Source organism: Nicotiana attenuata, chromosome 10 (assembly GCF_001879085.1).
Source record: "Nicotiana attenuata strain UT chromosome 10, NIATTr2, whole genome shotgun sequence".
Classification (NCBI taxonomy): Eukaryota; Viridiplantae; Streptophyta; class Magnoliopsida; order Solanales; family Solanaceae; genus Nicotiana; species Nicotiana attenuata.
This window is the reverse complement of record NC_031998.1, coordinates 22017327-22043238: the sequence shown is the minus strand read 5'-3', so window position 1 is coordinate 22043238 and position 25912 is coordinate 22017327. Positions and strand designations below refer to the sequence as shown.

General features: G+C 39.2%; 1 protein-coding gene across 1 annotated transcript; it reads left to right on the top strand.

Moving 5' to 3' along the window:
• LOC109233638 lies at positions 22638-24546 on the top strand. Its single transcript, XM_019399515.1, has 2 exons — positions 22638-23852; positions 24253-24546. Exons 1-2 carry the CDS (start codon positions 22638-22640, stop codon positions 24544-24546), a joined length of 1509 nt encoding a protein of 502 aa, XP_019255060.1.

Sequence of the window (25912 nt, the reverse complement as noted above, 5' to 3'; positions counted from 1 at the left end):
TCTCAAAAGTGCTTTTGGAGAGAAGTTACTTTTTTCTGATTCTCAAAAATTGCTTCTGCTTCTCCTCGAAAATACTTTTTTTCCTTCCAAAAGCTTGGCCAAACACCTCAATTTTTTGCCAAAAGTGCTTTTGGCAAAAAAAAAAAGCACTTTTGGACAAAAGAAAAAGCTTGGCCAAACAAGCTATAACTCTCCACCAGGTACCCATATTTCTTTCTTTTTCTTCTTCTTGGAAGGCTCTTGTCTTTCAAGAAAGACTGATTATTTTGATATCATTTGAGTATTTAACTCTATTTAGAAATTTTAGTTTCTTTGTATGAAAAGATGAATTTTTTTTTGTCCTATTTCACGTTCTGCTGTGAAAGCTGCAATTTTTTTAGTAAGTAGAAGATTTTCGCCTAGACAGGACTACAATGAATTCACTCCTCCCTAACAAAATGCAAAAGAAAGATCATAAAGAAAATAATTTTGTAATGTACGTTGATTTGGTTATTCAGCTAATTATTTTTCTTCTTCTCCTTTTCTTGTTTTCTTGTTTCCTGAAGCACACATACTATGGCATGCAGCAGAAGACGAAGAAGTTGTTGACATGGTTTGTTGTTTCATTTCAATTCACTAGTGCATAAGTTTCTAGTGAATGTAGTATATATTGGCATACCTGAATAATACTACTCGCGTTAACAATTATTATATAGGATTTCAACCTGCTATACGATGACATACTTCTTCCCTTCATAAGAGACCAGGGAAAGATGAGTAAGTTAACGAAATTATCATAATTGTGTGGTAGCAATATTTTATTTTGTACTTCTAACAAAAAATTTATTGGTTCTTGTTTTGTTTTTGTTTTTCCCTAAAGATGCTTGTTACGCGTATAGTGTGGGAGAAGCCATTTCTGCTATATATGCTCGCATATACCAAGTTAAACCTTTTGAGTTGTCGACACAACAGATTGTGGAACATGTATCAGTTATGTTCAATTATAAAGGCTTAAGAAAGAATCCAGATTATGTTGGTTGTTACTATAGCACACATAAGCATGTCCTACAATATGCAGCGATGTCGGGTTGTGCAAGGATGATGACTATGTCAAAAAAAAACAGAGATGACGATGATATACAACCCGTGCCTAATGTATCGTATCATTTCACTATTTTTTACAAGATTCTTTACTATCTTGTTCAAGTTTTTCATTTATCTTACTCTTATCTTTTTTTTTTTGGGTGATATGTGTTAGGTACCAAAATTCAACATTCTAGGCTTCAGGTGTGTATATGAGAAGGGAAGGCCTCCAGAGCTGCGTAAATCGTATGAGGAAGTAGTGTCCGAAGAAGAAATTAATGAAATCTTAGAATTTGGTGCTATCCGAATATATAGAAATTTTGCCAACTTCAAGGGAGAGGTATGTACTTTTAAGTTCCTCATGTTTATATCGAACTAACAACAACACAATGTGAAAAAAGATAAAGTTGATTTTTTGGAAAAAATATAGAATTCTCCAGAATGTCCTAGTGTAGTGTCCTTGATATTTATCTACTAAACATATCTAGATGTTCTAGAATGTTGTGGGAAGATAAGGTTATCTATTAGAAACATCTAGATATTCTAAAGTATTATGGAAAGATAAGGTTCACTAGATTTTTCTTGTACATGTTCTAGAATATTATCTAGAATCATCCTTAGAAAAGTATAAATAGGGGTGGTCTTAGGCATTTGTGACCAAGCCAAAATCAAGAAAGCCTTCTTTCCAAAACAAGTTCTCCTATCTAAAATCTATTTTCCAAAACAAGTTCTCCTATCTAAAGTCTATCTTCTCTTTTCAAGCTTCCCATTCTTTAGTTAAATCCTCCAATCTTAGTTAACGATCTTGGGCTAGTAGAAGGTCTCCGAATAATATTCTTCTTCTGCTATTCTTTTCATGGTATCAGAGCCATAAGTCGGCTTCTGGATTTCAAGGTCGGATTAGTGATTGATTCAACTGGTTTCTCTAAATGGATTTGGGTGGTCGTGCTAATGGACTGGGATGGAGTTATTGAACCAGTCCAACTACAAGGTATGGAAGACTTGTATGGAGTCATACTTTGTTGGTGAGGATTTGTGGAAAGTTGTCAATGGGAGTAACACAAATCCTCCTACTGACGCACCGGAAAATAGCAATGCGCGTAAGAAGTGGAAGCAGATTAATGCTGAGGCGGAGTTTATCCTAAAGAGGTCTATCTCTCCTAATTTATTTGATCATATTATAAGGTGTAAATCAGCTCATGAAATATGGAGGACCTTCGATCGACTGTTCAACAAGAAGGATGAAGCTCGGCTACAGATTTTGGAGAATGAGTTAGCTAACACCACTCAAGGTAATCTCTCTATCGCTGAGTATTTCTTGAAGGTTAAAAATTTGTGTTCCGAAATTTCTCTATTGAATTCGGACGAGGCTATCTCTGAAGCACGAATAAGAAGAACATTATTCGTGGTTTAAAGCCAGAATATATTCCATTTATTACATCGATTCAAGGATGGGTTCAACAACCATCTTTAGAAGAATTTGAGAATTTGCTGTCGTCACAAGAGCTACTAGCCAAACAGATGGCTTGTGTATCTATCAAAGAAGGGGAAGAAAATGCTCTTGTCGCCGATAAGAGAAACTATAAAGGGAAATCAAGAGATAGCATGCACTTTCAATCCTTAAGTGGTTCAAGCTCGCCAGAAAAGAAGGGGGAGTTTTCCAGTAACGGTAAAAAGCTTTTAAAATGTTACCGTTGTGGCAAAGTCGGGCATATAAAAAGATATTGTCCAGCCAAATAAAGCAATATGGTTCAAACCAAGAAAATTGTTGAAGAAGAAGAAAAAGAAGAAGACTGGGGAAAGTGCTTCGCAGCGAAAACTCGAGCAATAAATGCCATGGCTTCCATAAATTTTGAAAGAGACTGGATCGTGGATTCAGGATGTGGGCACCATCTCACTGGAGATCAATCCAAATTCTCCACCTTTCGCGAATACAGCGGACATGATGTCATTGTTACAGCAGATAATACAATCCATAATGTTGAGAAGGAAGGCATTGTTGTGATCAACGAGAAGCAAAAAGATACTATCACCCTCAATAGTGTCTTTCATGTTCCAGGAATGAAGAAAAATCTATTTTCAGTTGCAAATATTATGGATGCTGGAAACTATTTGCTATTTGGCCCACGTGATGTGAAGTTCCTCCGAAATATCAAGGTGCTCAAGGCAGATATCGTTCACTCAGGTAAGAGAGTTAACAATTTATATGTCTTATCTACCTCTAATTCATATATTGAGAAGATGAGTAGCAATGATAATACACATCTTTGGCATGCTAGACTTGGACATCTAAGCATGGATAAATTAAAAGCCATGGTAAAGTTGAATCTAGTAAAAGGTTTGCCTAACTTAAGAAATTTTGGTGGAAGAGAGGTTTGTGAATGATATCAATATGGAAAGGCACATCGTCTTCCATTTGACAGATCCTTGTCAAAGGTGCAATGCCCCACTAGAACTTATTCACAGTGACTTGATGGGGCCAACGAGAACTCTTTCATTTTCAGGCTACTCTTATATGCTAATTTTCATTGATGATTTTACTAGATTCACTTGGATTTATTTTGTGAAGCATAAGTCAGAAGTTTTCAGTAAGTTTGTGGAGTTCAAAGAAACAGTTGAAGGTGAACTCGATTCCAGAATAAGGCAGCTGGGAACTGATAATGGCGGTGAGTTCACATTAGATAAGTTTCTTTCCTTTTGTCGTCAGCATGGCATTAAAAGAGAGCTGACATGCGCGGATACGCCACAACAAAATGAAGTGGCTGAAAGGAAGATCCGACACTTAACTGAGACATGTAAGAGTTGGCTTCATGCCAAGAATTTACCTAGAGCCTTGTGGGCTGAAGGTATTAAATGTGCAGCGTACGTGATTAACAGGATGCCGCTTTCTCCAAATAATATGAAGTCTCCCTATGAATTAATGTTTGGAGAAAAGCCTAGCGTGAAACACCTCAGGGTTTTTGGCTCTATTTGTTATGTTCACATTCCGGATTCTCAACGGAGCAAGTTAGATGTCAAGGCAAGAAAATGCATCTTTGTCGATATGATGAAACGAAAAAGGGATGGAAGTGCATGGATCCTAAAACTTATCTCTTTATTGTCTCAAGGGATGTCATATTCGATGAAGTGTCTTTGTATTGTGGAGCTGCATTGGATGGAGCAAGTTCAAAAACCTTAAATAATGGAGATTCAAGCTTGCCCATTGCAGGTGCTTCTCTAGATAATACATCTGCCAAGGAGTTAAGAGAAAGGGGGAGTCCTGGACCTCAACAACATGAAACTCAACAAGAAGATGATTCAAGTGGTTCGGGAAGGCCAAAAAGAACTATTATCAAGCCAGTTCGCTTTAGAGATGAAAATTTTGTCAGTACGTATTCCTGTTTCTTTGCAGGACCAATTGATGATGAAGAACCTTCCTCATTTGAAGAAGCTAAAGGAGTCAAAGAATGGGTTTTTACCAAAGCCGAAGGATGTACAACCCATTTCTTATAAATGGGTTTACAAAATCAAAAGAAGAGCAGATGGCATCATAGATAGATATAAAGCAAGGCTGGTTGCTCGGGGATTTTCTGAAAAGTACGTTGAAGATTATGAAGAAACCTTCAGTCCGGTGGCTTAGATGAACTCTGTCCGAGTTGTGTTAGCCTTGGCAGCCTCGCATAATTGGAAGTTATGGCAACTTGACGTGAAGAATGCTTTCTTATATAGAGAGCTTGACAAAGATATTTATATGGAGCAACCACCCAGGTATGTCTCTAACTTACATCCTGATTATGTCTGCAAACTTAAGAAGGACCTTTATGGCCTCAAGCAAGCTCCATGAGCATGGTATGGTAAAATTGCTCAGTATCTACATTTCTGTGGCTATGTTGCATCACACTCAGATCCTAGCTTATTTGTTAAAAAACAAGGAGACTTGAATATGGTTGTTCTTTTGTACGTGGATGATATGATAATAACAGGAAACAATGAGGATGAAGTTTCTAGGCTTCAAGATGAGCTTTCCATAAGATTTGACATCAAGAAGTTAGGAGAGCTACACCATTTTCTTAGCTTAGAGGTGACAAACATGAACAAAGAGATCTTTGTCACTCAAGAAGGATATGCCGAGAAACTTGTTGACAGGTTTGGATTGAAGCAAAGTAAAACATATTCTACTCCTCTTGAGATAAGTACAAGGTTAAGGCGGGACGAAGACTCACTTCTTGCAGATCCCAAGCCTTTTCGAGCTCTTGTTGGAAGTCCCCTGTATTTGACTATTACAAGGTCGGACATTGCGTTCTCGGTGGGATATGTCAGCAGATTTATGCAGAGGCAAAGAAAGCCTCACTTAGAAGCTACAAAGAGAATTCTAAAGTATACCAACTCAACATCAGACATGGGCTTGTTCTTCCAGAAGAAGAATGATTTGGTGTTAGCTGGTTATACGGATGCTGAATTTGGTGGTGATTTGGATGACCGAAGATCAACATCGGGCTATATTTTCCTCTGTGGTGGAACAAGTGTTTCTTGGTGTAGCTAAAAGCAAGACTCAGTTTCCTTGTCAACCACGGAGGCGAAGTATAAAGTAGCTGCTCTCACTGCTCAAGAATGTGTATGGCTACAAAGACTTGCTGAAGACTTGCATTTACCTATATCAAAGCCAACTGTGATCGATGGAGATAATCAAAGTGCCATCAAGCTTGCAAACAATCCAGTATTTCATGCAAGAACTAAACACATTGAGGCGGAACATCACTTTATTCGGGAAAAGGTTCTTGATGGAACTATCAATACTTTGGAAGTGCAAAGTGAGGAGAATATCGCTGATATCTTCACCAAGTCACTTGCTAAAGGTTCGTTCGAGGTCTTCCGTGACAAGCTTGGAGTAGTTTCCAAAAAATCACTTTAAGGGGGAGTGTGAAAAAAAATAAAGTTGATTTTTTGGAAAAATATAGAATTCTCTAGAATGTCCTAGTGTAGTGGCCTTGATATTTATCTAGGACATATCTAGATGTTCTAGAATGTTGTGGAAAGATAAGGTTATCTATTAGAGGCATATAGATATTCTAAAGTATTATGGAAATATAAGGTTCACTAGATTTTTCTTGTACATGTTCTAGAATATTATCTAGAACCATCCTTAGAGAAGTATAAATAGGGGTGGTCTTAGGCATTTGTAACCAAGCCAAAATCAAGAAAGCCTTCTTTCCAAAACAAGTTCTCCTATCTAAAATCTATCTTCTCTTTTCAAGCTTCCTCTTCTTTAGTTGAATCCTCCAATCTTAGTTAACGATCTTGGGCTAGCAGAAGGTCTCCAAATAATATTCTTCTTGTGCTATTCTTTTCACACAATGTCGTGAAAAAGACTAGCTTTTCACTCTAAAACAAACTTCAAATAACATCGGTTAAAACCAAAGTCTCTGGCGAAGTTTTAGAATTATAGCTATTATATATCTTGTTATTGAGGTGAATTGTTTCCATTGTAGGATATATATTCAGGGCCAAATGCTAATGAGGAAGTAAGAAAGGATAAAATCGTATTGCATTCGGTCTTGATAATAGGATATGGGGTTAAAAGGGGAGTAAAGAATTTTTGGAGAAAAAGAAAGAGGATGGCAGAGAATCAAGAAAAGTCCTTAAGACCGTTGCAAACATCACAGTGGCAAATGATACATTATTGAGATGAGTGATGCTAGGGAAGTTCCATCAAAGAGCAACGAGTGACAACTCGTGTTTGTATCCGTAGTTAAATAGTTGAATGTGTGTGAGGTTTTGTCTGTTAATTACAAATTTGAGGATTTGATATTTGAGTTAGCTGCTAGATTTTGTGTGGTCGCCAGGTCTTGATTTTATGACTATAGAGCTTATTGTTGGGATCGACCCTTGGTTCTTCAACGAAGGTGTGCATTTGAGATTTCAATTGTCCTGTTATTTTTTTCTTCTCGGAACGTGAACAGTAGTAGCTATTGAAAAGAGTATGCTGCATATGTGCTAATGTCTGTGGTTTGCTAACATTCTAGAAAACGTAGTGTAGTCTTAGATGCTGAGGTCCACCAATGCACCGACTTTCCTAACTAAGTGTCTCATAGAAACATATGTTGATCGCAAGTATTATACTTGCTTTCCTGGCTTCATGACTTAGACATCAAAAAGAAGAAAAAGAATCTACTTCAACGAATACACATAAATTACCTCATTGCCCAGGTCTATCTTCAAAAAGTATCAGTCTATATCTAACTTTTATGAGCTTGTGGCCAGAAGAATTCACCAATAGCAGTTTGGATGTGGTCTTAACCATAGTTTAGAGGGAAAATGTGTGTTGATGAAAAGTGATTCATATGTGTGGTGCGCTAATGATGATTTAATTGTTGTAAAGGTTGTGAAGAGCTTCATCGGAATCGTAGCAAAAATTCTTGTCTGTCACATGAAACATTTGATGCCTTTGATAACCTTTTGAATTGTTACTCTTCTTTATTGTTTGGTGCACTTAGTTTTGTTTTGTTTCTGATTTTTTGCTAGTCTCACTTTGAAGTTCTTTCTCTAAGTTTCATATTTTCAAACAAGTCGTTTCATGATGAAGGGACTTGTTGTTTTGTATTACACAAGACTAAGAACAGTTAATTATTTGAGCAATTGCTTTCTATTGATCGATTAGTTTGCATATCTCTGACACTTGTGGAGAGATGAATATCAATATTACTTCAAAGTTAGAAACTATAATATTGTGAAGTGCATCAAGTGCACAGCCGCATAGAAGCTTTCCTCCCCACCTTTGAATACAGTTTTTTTTTCCGGTAGAGCTCTCAACTGAAGTCATTTTGGCCTTCAAGCCACTACTAGAAATCCGATAAAAAGCGACCACAAAAAGCGACCAAAGTTGGTCGCTTATAGGCCTAAAAGCGACCAAAAAGCGACCAAACATGCCTGGTCGCAATATAGCTGGTCTCTTTATTTTAGGGACCAAAGTTGGTCGCTAATTAGCGACCAACTTTGGTCTCTAAGGTAAAGGACCAAATATTCCGGGTAAAGACTATAGCGACCAGCTTTGGTCGCTTTATTATTTTAATAATATAATTTTGGCGACCAAAGTTGGTCTCTAAATGTAAAATACGTTATTTATTATTAATCATGAAAAAGCGACCAACTTTGGTCTCTAATCCAAATATTATATTTTAAAATCTGGAAAATATAGACCAAGGTTGGTCGCTTTTTTATTAATTTTTTTAATTTTTTTTAAAAATAAGCGACCAACTTTGGTCGCTAATTTCAAGAATTTAATTTTTTTTTTTAAAAATAAGCGACCAAAGTTGGTCGCTGTATTTCCAGAAATTATTTTTTTTTTAATGGAATAGCGACCAAGGTTGGTCGCTTTNAGACCAAGGTTGGTCGCTTTTTTATTTTTTATTTTTTAATTTTTTTTAAAAATAAGCGACCAACTTTGGTCGCTAATTTCAAGAATTTAATTTTTTTTTTAAATATAAGCGACCAAAGTTGGTCGTGTATTTCCAGAAACTATTTTTTTTTTAATGGAATAGTGACCAAGGTTNACTAGATGGACCGACGATTGTCAGAAAGCCTTCAACAGAATTAAGGAATACCTGTCAACGCCACCAGTCTTGGTTCCGCCCGAGCCAGGAAGGCCCCTATTGCTTTATCTTGCAGTTTTGGATGAAGCGTTCGGTTGTGTTCTAGGGCAACATGATGAAACGGGAAGAAAGGAGCAGGCCATCTACTATCTCAGTAAGAAGTTTACCCCGTACGAGGCCCGGTATTCCTTATTAGAACGCACTTGTTGTGCTCTAACTTGGGTAGCTCAGAAATTGAGGCATTATTTCTGTGCCTACACTACCTATCTCATATCCAGGATGGACCCGTTGAAGTATATCTTTCAGAAACCCATGCCCACTAGCAAGCTCGCCAAGTGGCAAATCTTGTTGAGTAAGTTCGACATTGTTTACGTGACTCAGAAAGCAGTTAAGGGCCAGGCCATACCAGATCACCTCGCCGAGAACCCTATCGGCGGAGAATACGAACCCCTGAAAATGTATTTTCCTGATGAAGAAGTGTCCTTTCTAGGAGAAGATATTGCAGAATCCTACGAGGGTTGGAGGTTGTTTTTCAACGGGGCCGCCAATTTTAAAGGAGTTGGCATAAGGGCAGTCCTATTATCAGAAACCGGCTAGCATTACCCGGTATCCGCCAATCTCAGGTTCCCTTACACAAATAATATGGCCGAATACGAAGCTTGCATCCTGGGACTCAAGATGGCCATTGACATGAACATTCAAGAGTTACTAGTGATCGGGGACTCAGACATGCTCATACATCAAGTCCGAGAAGAATGGGCCACCAAAAATTCTAAGATACTTCCCTATTTGCACCACATACAGGAGTTAAAGAAAAGATTCACAAAGACCGAATTTCAGCATGTCCCCAGGTTTCAGAATGAGTTCGTTGACGCACTAGCTACCCTATCATCCATGATCCAACATCCAGAAGCAAATTTCATTGATCCCATCCCAGTAAGGATTTATGATTAGCCAGCTTATTGTGCCAACGTTGAGGAAGAAGCGGACGGAAAGCCATGGTTCCACGACATCAAAAGGTACTTAACAACAGGGGAGTATCCAGAACTCGCCAACGCCACTCAGAAGTTCACACTTCGGAGATTATCCAACAACTTTTTTCACAGCGGAGGAATCTTGTACAAGAGGACTCCCGATTTAGGTTTGCTAAGGTGTGTCGAAGCAAAGGAAGCATCCAGACTATTAGATGAAGTGCACGCAGGGACATGCGGACCACACATGAATGGTTTTGTCTTAGCAAAGAAGATACTCCGAGCAGGGTATTTTTGGATGACTATGGAAACAGACTGTATCCAATATGTTCGCAAATGCCATCGCTGTCAGATACATGCAGACATGATAAAGGTGCCTCCAAACGAGCTTACTGCGACTAGCTCACCGTGGTCATTTGCCGCCTGGGGAATGGATGTTATCGGACCTATCGAGCCTGCCGCATCAAACGGGCACAGATTTATCCCGGTGGCGATTGATTACTTTACTAAATGGGTTGAAGCAGCATCATACAAGGCAGTGACTAAGAAAGTTGTGGCAGATTTCGTCCGTGATCGTATTGTTTGCCGATTCGGGATTCCAGAATCAATCATCACTGATAATGGTTCCAATCTCAACAGCGACTTAATGAAAGCAATGTGTGAGGCATTCAAGATTAAACACAAGAATTCTACAGCTTATAGACCTCAGATGAATAGAGTCGTAGAAGCAGCCAATAAAAACATCAAAAAAATACCATGGAAGATGGTCGAAAGTCACAAACAGCGGCATGAGAAGTTATCATCTGCCTTACTAGGATACCGCACCACAGTCCGCACATCGACCGGAGCAACTCCCTACATGCTGGTTTATGGTACAGAGGCGGTCATCCCCGTCGAGGTAGAAATTCCCTCCCTGAGGATCATACAAGAAGCAGAGTTGGACGACGCAGAATGGGTAAAAGGTCGCTATGAGCAGCTAGCCCTTATAGATGGGAAAAGAATGAATGCAGTTTGCCACGGTCAGTTGTACCAGAACAGAATGTTCAGAGCCTTCAACAAAAGAGTTAAGCCAAGGAAGTTTACACCGGGGCAGCTGGTGATGGAAAAGATATTCCCACATCAAGATAAAGCCAAGGAGAAATTCTCTCCCAACTGGCAGGGTCCGTACATGGTTCACCGGGTTCTAACTGGAGGAACCCTTATTCTTGCAGAAATTGATGAGAAGTCTGGCCAAAGCCAATCAACTCACATGCAGTGAAACGATATTATGTGTAATCACCTATGATTTTTCTATGATGTAACTTGAACTGCGCCTGACCTGATTCCCGTTTTAGAGGGGATACGTAGGCAGCCCTATGGGTTCGGTCACAATTTAATAAAAATTTCATTTTCCCCTACTATTGGAACTGGGGTAGAATTTTGAGGAGGGCCCTCAAAATTCCGAAGTTAGTCTTCAGCCACTCATCGCCAGGGATTCCACCTCAATAAACTGGGGCAGAATTTTGAGGAGGACCCTCAAAATTCCGAAGTTGATTCTTCAGTCATTCAGCGCAGCCGTCAGAAGTACCAACCTAGTAAACTGGGGCAGAATTTTGAGGAGGACCCTCAAAATTCCGGAGCAAGAAAGGTTGCAATGTTTTGAACCACGTTGCAGTCGTTGGTTCATCTAAACAAAACCGTTTTCTACTTATGTTATATTTACTAAATCATGCATAATTATTGTTCGAATTGCTACTGTTTAGCGACGCTACCCCAACGATGCGCAATGCTGGAAGCCAAGGGAAAACGAACTAACCTTTCACCCTTGACAAAACTCACAATTTTCTTTGGATGCAGGCGCCCGAGTCACAAACATATTACGCAGTCGCATTGAGCCATCACAGCTACCCGCATTTTGCTATCCGCACGCAATATCTCCCAGCAGCAGCAATATCACAATCGGCTACCATCTGTCAGCTAAGAATCTTTTATTACTACCCGCTTTTATCTCATTGCATAAGGCTACCTTTCTGCCTTCCGAGACTAAGCGTTGTCTCCATCTGCATTCCTGAATTGCATAAGGCTACCCTTCTGCATTTCGAGACTAAGCGTTGTCTCCATCTGCATTGCTGCATTGCATAAGGCTACCTTTCTGCCTTGCGAGACTAAGCGTTGTCTCCATCTGCATTCCTGCATTGCATAAGGCTACCTTTCTGCCTTCCGAGACTAAGCGTTGTCGCCACCTTACGTCTTGCAATCGGCTGAAATATCGCCAAACTTTACTTAAATTTCTGTCGGCTGATATATCGCCATTTTACTTTTTGCATCGGTTGAAATATCGCCATTTTATTTCTGTCGGCTGAAATATCGCCATTTTACTTTTTGCATCGGCTGAAATATCGCCAAACTTTACTTAAATTTCTGTCGGCTGAAATATCGCCATTTTACTTTTTGCATCGGCTGAAATATCGCCATTTTATTTCTGTCGGCTGAAATATCGCCATTTTACTTTTTGCATCGGCTGAAACATCGCCTGTTTTGTTTAAATCTTCTGTCGGCTGAAACATCGCCATTTATGTTTTTGCATCGACTGAAATACCGCCAAACCTTGCATTTCATGGGCTGGAATATCGCCAAATTGTCCAAAGGTGTCATCGTTCGGAGGCATCATCTTCATAGCCCGAGAACACCATGTCATGGCCCGAGGACCCCATTTTATATCTTGCACATCATTATTCAAAGGCATCATGGTTCGGAGGCACCATCATCATGGCCCGAGAACATCATTTCATAGCCTGCGAATCCTTTAATTTTGCGCTTCATGGCCCAGGACATCATGGTCCGAGGACGTCATCCTAACCGTCCGAGGACAACATTCATGGTCCGTCGGGAACTTGCATCATGTTTTAGTTTATGCACAATATACGCCTATATTGCTCACTTGCAGGTACCCCGGCTATCAACAGCCGTCTCAGTAGGAGCGATCCCGCTCCAGTTCCCGCTCCAGTTCCCGCAGTCTATCAGGCTTCCACCACCTTTCTCAATCTAAACATCGCGTCCGTCCTTTCGAATCTCCATCGGCATGTTCCGCCAATGGTTCCTGAACTACATACGGCCTGATTCCTGTAAAACTAGGGATATGTAGGCAGCTCAAAAACCAGAGCTCGGTCAAATTCTTTGAAAATCGCCAATTCCGGTCAAAATTGGCCATCATATCTTTACCCGACAACTCTTTCATCCTTCCCGGGTAAAGAGGGGCAGCTGTTGATACCCAATTTTTCCCTAAGTATTTTTATGTACTCAAAATATCCTCAAAATAGCATATACATGCATATATAAGCATTCCCAAGAGTTTTGGTATTTTTCCTTATTTTAAATCAATTTATTGTCTATTTTAACAGTACAAAATCCAATAATTATTCCCAAAATTATTATTTTTTGTGAATAACTTATTTTGTTCTCATATTTCACCAAATATAATTAAGGTAATTTTTTGTATATTTTTACAAATTTGTTTGGTATTTTTAAAGCTAATTGCATATAAAGGCAATTATAGCCTATTTGACGATTAATAGTGTTTTATAATTGTAACATTAGTTCTAATATTTTTAAATTAATACATATGTATTATTAATCGGTTCAGCATCTTCAATTTTCTTTTAAAATCATTTTCACTATTTTTATAAAATAACAGGGGAAAACTGGCTATTTCAATTTTGGCCACATTTCATTTCAATTATAGCCTCAATTTCATTTTAATCTTAAACCCAATTGGCCCCAATCCTAATGCCCAATTGGGCCAGCCCAATTCCAATTTAACCCAACCCCTGACCCATTAAACTAAACCCGCCCGGGATCCCTTTAAATCTAGGCCATTGATCCTTTTGATCAACGGCCACAAATAACTCTTTCCTTTTTAATTCCAAATGACCAAACCCTAACCCTCATTTCTCTCAGACAGCCGCCCCCAAACTCTCTCCTCCTCTCAAACTCTCCCTAGCACTAGAAACCCTAATCGCCTCCGCCGTCTTCTCCGAGCAATCTCATCGGAGTCCATGGCTTCTCCGGCCATGGACATCCTCTACTTACCTTCCTTTCCCCCAAACCGTGGTTGTTCGAGATTTCGAGGCCTGACCTCGATAAAGTCCGTTCAGATCCATTGTAGATCTGTGGTTCTATGGCTTCTCCGGCCATGTCCCGGTGTGTTCGAGCTTTAAGAGCCTAGCTATGGCTCAGATTTGTTCGAGACCAGACCCTTTCCACGCCTTCTCATTTCTAGGGTTTCTCAGAAACCCTAAACTATTCGAGGTTCTTTCTTTGTTTATTTGCCTAGATCTGTGTTGAACCTATGCTATATTTGACGTTTTGAGCGTTTTCCCCAAATTTCCTTTTCAAAATCGTTGGTTTTTCAAAATTAGGGGTTTTGAAAGTCTTTCGATTCTTCTTGTTCTTTTCTTTTAGATGTTTGTCTGTATTATGCTCATATGTTTTCCTCCTCTATTACGCATGTATTGTCTTTCTACTTTTATATGTATGCTCACATGATTAGTCTATTTTTCTCACTCTTCTACCATGCATATTTACTACTGAGTTTCTTGATGTTTTGCTTTCCTGAACTATGTTCGTGTTCTTGTTAAGCATATTTTCTTAAATGCCAAAGTTTTTCTGAGCATGTTCTTCATGCCTTAAAGTGGTTTCCTTTCTTTGATTGTTTTGAGCCCGCCATTGTATTTGCCCGATTCTCATGAGACTCCTTGAGTCTGTTCACTTGCCTTCTCGTTTCTGTGTTTGATTCGATGGGGAAACCTTAGAATTTGGGGGTTTTTCTTGGTAAATTGAATTAGGGTTCCACTTTGGGGACCCTGTACCTTCAGACTCACTATGAGTCTCTGGTTGAACTCGTATTCTTTTGTTTACGATTCTAAACACTTCAATGTTAAACTCTTCTGTATGAATTGTTTGCTTTATATGCAAGAAGCTCCTCTTCCAAGGTTTTTGGTGATTGCTTGATTGATTTTGGATCCCTTTGATAGGGTCTTGATTGATTGCCACTGATTTTCTTTGGTTAAGCCCTCTTTACCTATTTCTGGTTTGGTTCATTCGATTTCAACTTAGTACTTTGATTTTGTTAATTGTTTGATTGATTCTCTTTCCTTTCTCTTTACAAATCAAGTACTATTGAAACCTTTCCTTTAATATACCTCGTGTATTTTCCCTTCTTATGCTACTGTGAAGGATTTTATTCAAATTTCCTTTCCTTGTTTACACTTTTCCTTTTGAAATTAAATCCCTTGACTAAAGGGAGAATATTTGAGACTGATTTTTTTTTAAAAGGGTTTTCTTACCTTTCTTGTTTGCTTCTCTACACTATAAAAGAGGCTACCCTTCTACACTTTTACACACGAACACAGAATACCATCTGAGTTCACAATTCCCTTTCACTCTCTCTTTCCGATACTCACACTGCTGTGGACTTTGCTCGCTTTCTTCTGCATTCTTTACTTCTATACCGGTATGTTTCAATTAGTTTATACGCCCCAAGAACAATGTGTTTAATTCTGTCCACATGTTTTCTAGCATATTATAACGTGTTTCCCCTTCTCTTACAGTACAGCATTTAAATAATCTGTGTAGTTGTTTGTTTGTTGTGAATATGATGCTTTATGAATTCCCTTACCTCTTTTACCCCTTTGTATGTGAGTTTATTGTTCAGGGCATAGCAGCACCCCAATATTGCTGTCTATGATCCTGAACTGGGTTCATTGAACTCCTTAACTCAATCAATTCCCACTTCCCATTCTCCCCATTATGTGCTTGAGCCTTGACTTAGGTATGATAGTGTCCTAATCACTATCCAGACCTTTGTCTGACCATCAAAAGGTCTGCTCCTAACTTGTTCATCTAGCAAGTAGTCAGGGGTGTGCCAACCTACCTTATGGCTAGGTATGACCACCACCTGTTATGGCCCCCTAATTCCCTTTCACTTTGCACTTACTCCTAGCTATAAGTTCTGCCCCTCTCTTGCAAGCCATGCTTTGGGACCCCTGAGCTCCCTCTAATCTTGGATGCCTGAGGGCTGGCTATTCCACACTGCACCATCCTGTTCATAATGGCATCCTGGGTGTAAGCAATGCCTGGAATCCCTGAGGTTCCTTGAAACTTTGAAACACCCTGGATAATGAGAAGGCTTTGGAGATCTGGACCCCGGAGTTGGTTAAATACATATTATTGGACATTTAGATTGAATTAGGCTGCTTGGATCTAGCTGTTAGTTTTTGATGTGTGGGAGGGGTTTTACTTTCTTGCATCAATAAAGGGTAGATATCATGACTTTAGGATTTTAATTTTTTCACTAGAAATACTGCACATAAGATGGTTCGATGTTGCTGATTCAAGTCACTTAGATACCATGCCTATAGGGTTTAAAGTTTAATTATGATATATGTCATCTAGAAATCCTGCCTATAGGACCTTAACGTTCATGTAATCAGTGCATATAGAAATCATGCCTATAGGGAATGCATATGCATTAGGCAAACTGTGGGGTGATTAAATAATTACCTCTTCTTACCAGTTCTTAACAGACTTTTTATAATCAGATATAGATATCATAGGATTCCGCGTCAAGTTCGTCCAATTCTTCTTAAGCAATAACAATCTGTTAACTGGTCTCTAATGTCTTAATGTTTTCAGCCTCAATCTTTTGACAAAACTATTTTGAATCAGTATACATTTGAGTTCTTCAATTCAACACCTCTTCTGAAATGGTTTCTTTCTAAAATTCTGCCTCAACATTTTCCAACTAAGTTTTGGTCTTCCTGAAATTGTCTTTAAAACAGTTCTGCAGTTTACTCTTTCCTTAAGTATTTCTGACTCTGGAACTCCTTTTATGGTTTATACTCATGATTCTCTTAAAACTTATTTCTAAACTGAGTGCAGTCTGTACTTTCCGGCATTAGACTACTTTTCTAGAACCAGTACTTTCTAAATCACTCGCTTAAAATACCTTAAGTTCTGACAATTGGATCCAAGTTGCCTAATGTGGGCTTCCTGCCTAAACGTATGTATCGAACCAGTCCGCTCGCTGCTTAATTTTTAATTTTAAAGACCAAACCAGTATGTGTAAAGGCATGCTAAACTATATGTTATCTGATTTACGGGGTTTATGTGAGCCTTACCTGTTTGTCTGTTCATTCCCCCTACTTGTTACTTGTTTTTGAATGTCGATTAAAATTTTTGTCCTTTAAACTCCATAAAAGCCCCCATCCCTTTCTTCCCCTTTTAGGATTAGAAGTCCTAATGCCCCGGGACTGATAGCTTGGGACGGGTAATAGCATGCAATAGGCAAACGATACCATTCCGCGCTCCAATACCTTAACGGGGTAGGAAAGGGTAGACATGGAGATGATGATTACACGATAACACTATGCGTACAATTGAGTACCAGTGTTGTGCAAATGATCCATGTAATATATAACCTAGGACCCCGCTCCCTCTTTATTAGTTTAACAATATTCTGAATCTTAAAAAGTTGTTGCACTTTCGACTTCTGTTTTTCACATAATTTTCAGATTGTTCGCACTAAGTACTTGACTTCTTCCTACTTGCACTTTTAACTAAACTGCTCCTTCCCTAAAATTCAGCACTTTTTTTAACCTTTTGTGCTCCTTATTTGTAATAGTTTTCTCGTAATTGCAATGCTTGCTTGTTTACTTGTTTGTTTGCATTCAAAGTCACAATTGTAGCATGGCCGGAACCACACTAGTGGATCTTGAGGGGTGCCTAACACCTTCCCCTCGAGATAATTTCTAGCCCTTACCCAAACTCTGGTTCTTCATCTCAAATTCTTCTGTAAAGTGTCCTAATGCACTATAATCATTAGGTGGCGACTCTNACGACAACCGAAATCATAATTATACCGCTGTGGCGTGCAGCCCGATCCATATAGTATACTGCTGCGGCATGCAACCCGATTCATATACATACATATATATATATATATATACTGCTGCGGCGTGCAGCCCGATCCAATAATAATAGTCGACTGCGCTCACTGGGGGTGTGCAGACTCCGGAGGGGCTCCTACAGCCTAAGAGCTATACTACTGCGGCGTGCAGTCCGATCCATATGAATGTACTGCTGCGGCGCGCAGCCCGATCCAATAATATACTGTTGTGGCATACAGCCCAATCCATATAAATATATATACTGCTGCGGCATGCAGCCCGATCCATAACATATCAAATACCCACACTATGGGGTTCTCAACCCCTCTCAGTCACTATAAATTCAGCCTCTCGGGCATACTAAGTTAAGATAGGGATCCCAACCCACATATCGCTCTCCTTTTGGTTTAGTTATTCCAAAACCGGTTCATATTAGATTAAACAGTTAGAAACATGACTGAGGGTATGATTTTAACGAGTAAAGTGAGGTCAATCATGTACAATTACCCCTAAGGGTTCTACAGGTCGGCACAAGGCCCCAATCATGGCAACTATCCCAAACTATAATGATATAATTTAAGTCTCATTCAAAAATACAGTACAATCATCAATCGGGATGGACCAAGTCCAAATACCCAGCAGTAATGGACCCCACGCTCATCAGGCAGCGTGTGTCTCACCTCAACATAGCACTACGTTGTGCAAATCCGGGGTTTCAAACCCTCAGGACATCATTTATAACCATTACTCACCTCAAGCCGGCCAAAGTCCTAGCTCACTATGCCCTTGCCTCGCAAATCAACCTCCTCGCGCGTCGAATCTGGCCAAAACCACAACGAATACGTTACAATAGGCTAAGGAAATATAACCCAATCGAAAAGACTCGAAAAACATCGAAATTCACGAAGTTGGCAAAACCCGAGCCCCGAGCCCACTTCTCGAAAAATCAGAAAATTAACATCACCGGATTTTTTATCTCGCCACGAGTCTATACATATCAAATTTACCAAAATCGGAGTCCATTTGGCCCCTCAAATTCCACTTTGAAATACCAAGTTTCCAAGCCCTAGCTTTACCCTCTTTTGATGAATTTCCACAATTCCCATGTAAATTCTACCATTAATTCATGTATTAAGGCCAAAGGACTTACTTCCAATCACACCTAGTTGAAATCCCCTTCAAATTCCGTCCAAGAGCTCTCAAGGTCGCTTAAAAATGGTGGAATTAGACTTAAGCTCGCGGAATAAAATGAGCCTTAAAACCCTTCTGATAACAGGGATTTTCGCATCTGCGGTCCCACCACCGCATCTGCGACTGCCGCTTCTGCGGTTAATTTCCGCTTCTGCGGATCCACACTTAAAGACCACGACCGCTTCTGCGGTCCTCTACCGCATATGCGGACCTCGCTCCTGCGGGTTAGTGTTCGCTTCTACGGAAATGCCAAATCCACCTGCCTCCGCTTCCGCGACACAACTACCGCATCTGCGGCCTCGCAGATGCGGCTTCCCTTCCGCATCTCTGGAATCTTCCAGTCAAGCCATAGACCGCACCTGCGAAACTCCTCCCGCACCTGCGGTTCCTTTTCAGCAGGTGCGGAAATACCAGATACCAGACCTGCAGCAATCTTACTAAGTCCAAAAATCATCCCGATGGCCATCCGAAATCACTCCGAGGCCCCCGGTACCTCAACCAAAAGCACAAACATGATCCAAGACCTTATTCAAACTTGCTCGAATCATCAAAACACCACAAATAACACCTAAACCATCAAATTACATCAAATTCAAGCCTAAGTTCATCCAAATCTTCCGAAACTCGCATTCGATCAAAAACCCAACCAAAACACCTCCGAATGATCTGAAATTTTGCACACACATCCAAAATCACCTAACGAAGCTACAGAAACTCTCAGAATTCCATTCCGACCCTCGGATCAAAATCTCACCTAACAACCGGAATTCGCCAAAATACTAACTTCGCCAATTCAAGCCTAATTCTACACCGGACCTCCAATATCAATTCCGATCACACTCCTAAGTCACAAATCATCCCCCCAAGCTAACCGAATCACCGGAAATCACATCCGAGCCCTCTAACTCATAAGTCAACATCCGGTTGACTTTTCCAAGGCAAACCTTCCTTAAAGAGACTATGTGTCTCCTTTCCATCCAAAACCAATCCAAATCGACTCAGTCACTCAAGACTCTTATAAAGGAAGCAGAAAATGGGGGAAACGGGGCGGCAACTCGCGTGACGACGGGCTGGGTCGTCACAATAGACATAATTTCACATGTACAAATTTATTAAGAATTTTTCATGAGTTCAAATAAATAAACCACTTTAGTGGTAACTATTTATTACCCACAAAATTCTCAATTTACGAGTGAAGATACATGTAGCTCATAAAATTATTTCATGGCAGATTATGGACCATAGCTTAAAAGCTATGCCAATAATTTAAAAACCCATACAAAATACCGTCATATTTTACTTAATTACAACCTCCAACCAGAGAACAAAAATTTTTCATCGAAAATCCAAGACTAGTAATCACGCAGGGCATGAAAACATAAACTAAAATTTCAGAAATTTTTTATGCACAAATATGCCAAACGCTCCAATCATTAGTCATCCAGGATATCAAAAAGAGGATTTCACTTTCTTACAAAATAATTGTATCATCACACAATACCAATTATACCTTGTAAGACCTAGTCAATAAAATCGTACACCTCTATTATTGAATTTAATTCAACAACATGTCTATCTACTAAAAGCCAATGTGTAAACATATTATATCACCAGTATTTAATCATGGAGACCATGGGGAGTACCCCCACCACCATTGAATTAAAAACGAATTAAAATTATTAAAAAATAATTTCCAGAAAATAGAAAACGTCCAAAACACAGTCCAAACGACCTCAAAACGCCGAAAAACACCATGATTCACTGCTATTGCAGTGTGTTTTTCTCACCACGTCGTTTCCGATGGATCCACCAAATTTTAGCTCAATCAGAGCCGTCGAGTTCGCCGAACTCCGAAAATACCGGCTATTCGGTCAAAATCAGGTTTTGCGTTTTTCTAGGATTTATCCCAAAAAATCCAGATAATCTCAATCAAATATCAATATGAAAACAGATATCTCATGATTACAAGAATAATCCAAAAATTTTGCACAGTTAATTCACAAAACAGCAGTCCAATTTTTTCAGAAAAACACATATACATGTAATTCAAAAACGCACATAAACACGATATTCTTGTTTCATGAAAAACTTAGTTATCTAATTATATGTGAGTGGGATCTGATACCAATTGAAGGATTGTTATATGCAGCGGAAGCAATCCCAGTATCAAAATCACATGTAATCTAGACGACTAGCATAAACGGAATTTCACGGGTTACCTCTTGAAGCGTGAACAAAGCTCCTTGATTACATGAGCCTCCAATTCTACAGCAACTCAATGAACTCTCCACCACCCGCACGATCACGATCTCCGGACGTTCCACGGTCTTCTACTGTGTCACCCAAATAATACCCGAAAATAGTAATTTCGTGTGCGCAAAATTTTCTAAGGAAAAAGGGCTGAAATTCGGCCACCATCTGCTCTACTAGGTGGAAAACCTTATGTATTTATAGCACAAGTTTTAAGGGTTAAAACCCTTTTCCAAAACCTGTTGGGTTTTCTTTTCCACCAGAAAAAGGATTCCTTTATTTCCAATTATTTAGCACAGTAGGGACCACAAAATTTAATTAACAAGGCTCCAATTATGGAATTAATTTCTAATTTTCGAAAATAATATCCACCATAATTAATTACGAATTATTCCACTAAAAATTCATAATTGCACTCCTTATTCAATTTCGAAATTCATCCATTAAATCTTATTTAACTCCCCGTGTTAAGATTCAGATACTAATCAATTAAATTAGACTTTCGCTTAACTTATTTCATGTGTCGGATACAAAATCCACCGACCGGGTTTACACATGAAAACTTATAAGCTTTCATATAGGTGTATCATCAATCTCTAAACCGAGACATGGATTCGATCAACTAACTATTATTTCGCTAATGTACATTATTATTATCCAATTTACCAGGCATATTGACCCACGAAAGAATCTCGCCTTTTAATAAATAAAAATAATAATAATGTACACAGCTAATAATAATTATATCAAGATTAAGAGTATAAGTATATGGCTAGAGAGTTTATTTTATTAAGTCAGTATAAAATACTTATCTCTACTTGGTCCGTTCAATACATACAAAATATACTAGCACAACAAGTTGGAATTAAACCATTCCCATAATCAAGATAAATTATATTTAATCGTGTGCTACAATCATTCCTGTTGGTTTGTCCAATTCCATCATTAGATTGTGAACTCAAACTTTATACTTATAAGAACCGATGATTTAATCTTCCGTGTATAAGCTATACTCTATACACTAAATCATCTACTATATAAACATAGTGTTGAAAGTATAAGCTGATTGTAGCCGTATATGTGATAAGTGGCTAGTTAGTCAATGAAGTGGCTATGGCTATTTATGTAAAGCTAGTTAGTTAGAAGTGTTAGTTAGAAATACTGTATATATGCTTCACTCTGTATAGTGTTTGTATGACTGAAGAAATGAGAAGCGGTTATCTTTCTCTATAAATTTCTTCTTCTGTTCGTTCTTCTTCTTCTTCAATCTCTCATTGCTTGATAAATTTGACATGGTATCAGAGCCATCTGCTCGAATCTAGATCCCAAATTAGTGTAACTGCTGAATTCAAGCTCAATTGCTTCAATTACACAAGATCTGCCTCTATAGTTGAAGCTCAACAATGGCGGAAGTTGACAATGAAGCTCCTGAGAAACTAGGGCACAATCATCCTCTGTTTTTAAACTCAAATGACAATTCCGGTGCAATTCTAATCTCATTGCAACTGCGAGGTCCAGAAAACTACTCGGTGTGGAGTCGGGCAATGCGAATTGCTATTTTAGGTTGAAACAAGTTAGGGTTCATCGACGGTACCTGTAGACGAGGAAAGTTTGGTCCAAATCTAGTAGATCTATGGGACAGATGCAACGCCATAGTGCTGTCATGGATAATGAATCGTGTATCGCTCGAGTTGCTTAGTGAAATTGTTTACTCCTCAAATGCGAGTGCTGTGTGGAATGATCTAAAAGAGAGGTTCGATAAAGCTGATTTCTCTAGAATTTTTCAGATTCATAAGAATATTGCCACAATTAATCAAGGTACCAGCTCGATTTCTTCTTATTTCTCAAAATTGAGACAACTGCGGGCAGAGTTTGACAGTCTAGCTCCAATTCCTGGATGTGACTGTGAGAAATCGCGTGAATTCGTTGTGTTTATGGAAAGGCTGAAGCTCTTACAGTTTCTTATGGGGCTAAATGAATCTCATGAGCAAGCTAGAAGCCAATTGCTCATGATGACACCAGCTCCTTCTGTGAACAAGGCCTACTCTATGATGATGGAGAGGGAAAGCCAGAGGGCAATTGCATATACAAGTCCTGTAGAGAATTCTAATCTCACTGTTTTGGTGTCTGCTAGAGGTGGTTTTCAACAAAGGCCTAAGAAGAATTTTAACCTAGTGTGTGACTACTGCAAGTACAAGGGGCATACCAGAGAGAATTGCTTCAAACTAGTTGGGTACCCTGCTGATTTTAAACATAAGAAGAAAGGAAATGCATTCCCTACAGCTAACTTTGTAGGAAACACTGGTGATTCAGGAACACTAATGCCTACTAATGGAAGTCATGATGTATTTTCAGCAGCTAATTTTGCAGGTAATAACAGTGGAGGAAACCATGGGGAGAGGAGTCAATCTCAGCCTCATTCAGCAACTTCACCTCACTTAGCTCCTCACTCAGCACCATATTTTACTCCAGAACAGTATCAACAAATCCTACACATGCTTGGTAAAGTAAATGAAGAAGCAACAAGCTCTGCTCAACCAGCAGCAGCAGGTATATTTGCTTTTCTATCCAGTATAGTCGATGATAGGTGGATAATTGATACTGGAGCTACTAACCATATGGTAGGGAATTCTAAGCTGTTGACTAAATTAGACAAGGAGTCTGGCTTGAAAAGTTGTAATGTACATCTTCCAAATGGGAATGTGGTACCAATATCAAATACAGGAACATCTAGCATACTCAGAAATCAGGATATACAAAATGTGTTACACATTCCTGACTTCAAGTTTAACCTTTTGTCTGTATCAAAGCTGACAAAGGAACTGAAGTATTGTGTGGCATTCTTTCCTGATTTTTGCCTATTCCAGGACCTCTTCAGTGGGCAGGTGAGGGGATTGGTAGAGAAGATTATGGACTATACTATCTGAAGTCATCTCCAACTCCCACAGCACCATCTACTCAATCACAGCTACAAGAGTTTGACAGTAAAGAAAAGTGTTATTCTGTGTCCACTAATGTACTACTGTCTGTATGGCATAATAGACTAGATCATGCTCCTCTAGATATGCTCAAAAAAATAGAGTTTTTGAAACACTGTAAACTAGATAAGAATCATCATTGCCCTATATGTCCACTAGGGAAACAGTCTAAACTTCCATTTCCTATTAGCACTACTAGTTCAAATAAGTCTTTCTAGCTTGTGCATGGGGATGTTTGGGGGCTTTACAGAGTACCTACACATGATGGGAAGAGATACTTTCTAACTCCGGTGGATGACTTCTCTAGGTATACTTGGATTTTTTGTTGAACAATAAAGCTGAAACTTTTGTCACTTTGAAGCACTTTCTTGCCTTAGTGAAGAATAGGTTTAATTCCAATGTTCAAACATTAAGAACAGACAATGGCTGTGAGTTTATTAATTCTCAGTTTGATGAGTTGCTCAAGGAATATGGCATTTTGCATCAAAGTTCTTGTGTTTATACACCTCAGCAAAATGGTGTAGTAGAGAGGAAACACAGATCTATTCTAAATGTAGCCAGATCCTTAAGATTTCAAGGTGCTATGCCTCTGAAGTTCTAGGGAGAGTGTGTTGATACTGCAGTCTATCTGCTTAACAGGCTACCTTCTACCACCCTGCATCATAAATCTCCTTTTCAAATGCTGCACTCACACCCTCCTAACCTTGATCATCTAAAAACCTTTGGTTGCCTTGCCTATGCATCAAATCCCGACATCACTGATAAAATGTCACCTAGAGCTATCTCTGCTGCTTTAATGGGGTATTCTTCTACTCAAAAAGGATACAAACTTTATGATCTACATAATAGATCATTCTTTGTAAGTAGAAATGTGGTGTTCAGAGAAGATTTATTCCCCTTTAAACACTTTACTCCTTCTACTCTTCCCTTATTTCCTGTGCTAGAGCCCATTCCTGACACTCACACTTCAATGATCAGTCCCAATAACTCTCCCAATAGCACAACAACTTCCCAAATCATACAAGAAGAACTGCTTCCAGACACTCATTTGCCTGCACCACCTTCCATCAGCACATCACCTTCACCTAGTAATGTCATTTCAGAAGAACTTCCAACCAATTTACCTCCTTCTACTGAATCTTCCTCTCAGCTTGAACCACTCAAAAAATCCACTAGGCATGTAAAGCAACCTCTGTGGTTTCAAGACTTTATCACCACAAAAAAATCCAACTGTGCCTATCCTCTTTCTTCCTATATCAGTTATAATCATCTAGCCTTACCATATAAGACTGCCTTAAACTCCTATTCATCCATTGTAGATCCTACTAGTTATAGGGAAGCAGCTGCAGATCCAAAGTGGATTGAAGCCACGAAACTAGAGATTGCAGCACTAGAAGACAACAACAACTGGACTATTGTTGATCTTCCTAAAGGTAAAGAAGCTATTGGGTGCAAATGGGTATTCAAAGTCAAGTATAAGTCATCAGGAGAAGTGGAGAGGTACAAGGCACGACTAGTAGCCAAGGGTTACAGTCAACAAGCTGGGTTGGACTACAAAGAAACTTTCTCACCAGTTGCAAAAATGGTTACTGTTAGATCAGTGATAGTTGTGGCAGCCTCAAGGCATTGGTTCATCTATCAAATGGATGTACACAATGCTTTCTTGCAAAGAGATCTTTTGGAGGAGGTTTATATGACTATTCCAGAAGGGTTTGCTAGACACGGGGAGTCTAATCAAGTCTGCAAATTCCATAAATCATTGTATGGCCTGAAACAAGCACCAAGACAGTGGAATCTAAAGCTTACTGAAGCTTTGCAGCAACTTGGATTTTTCCAAAGTCATTTTGACTATTCCCTTTTTACACAGCATCAAGGAAGTGACATAGTTGTGATCCTTATATATGTAGATGACCTGATCATCACAGGAAGTAACAATGATCTCTTGATTAAAACCAGGGGTGATCTTT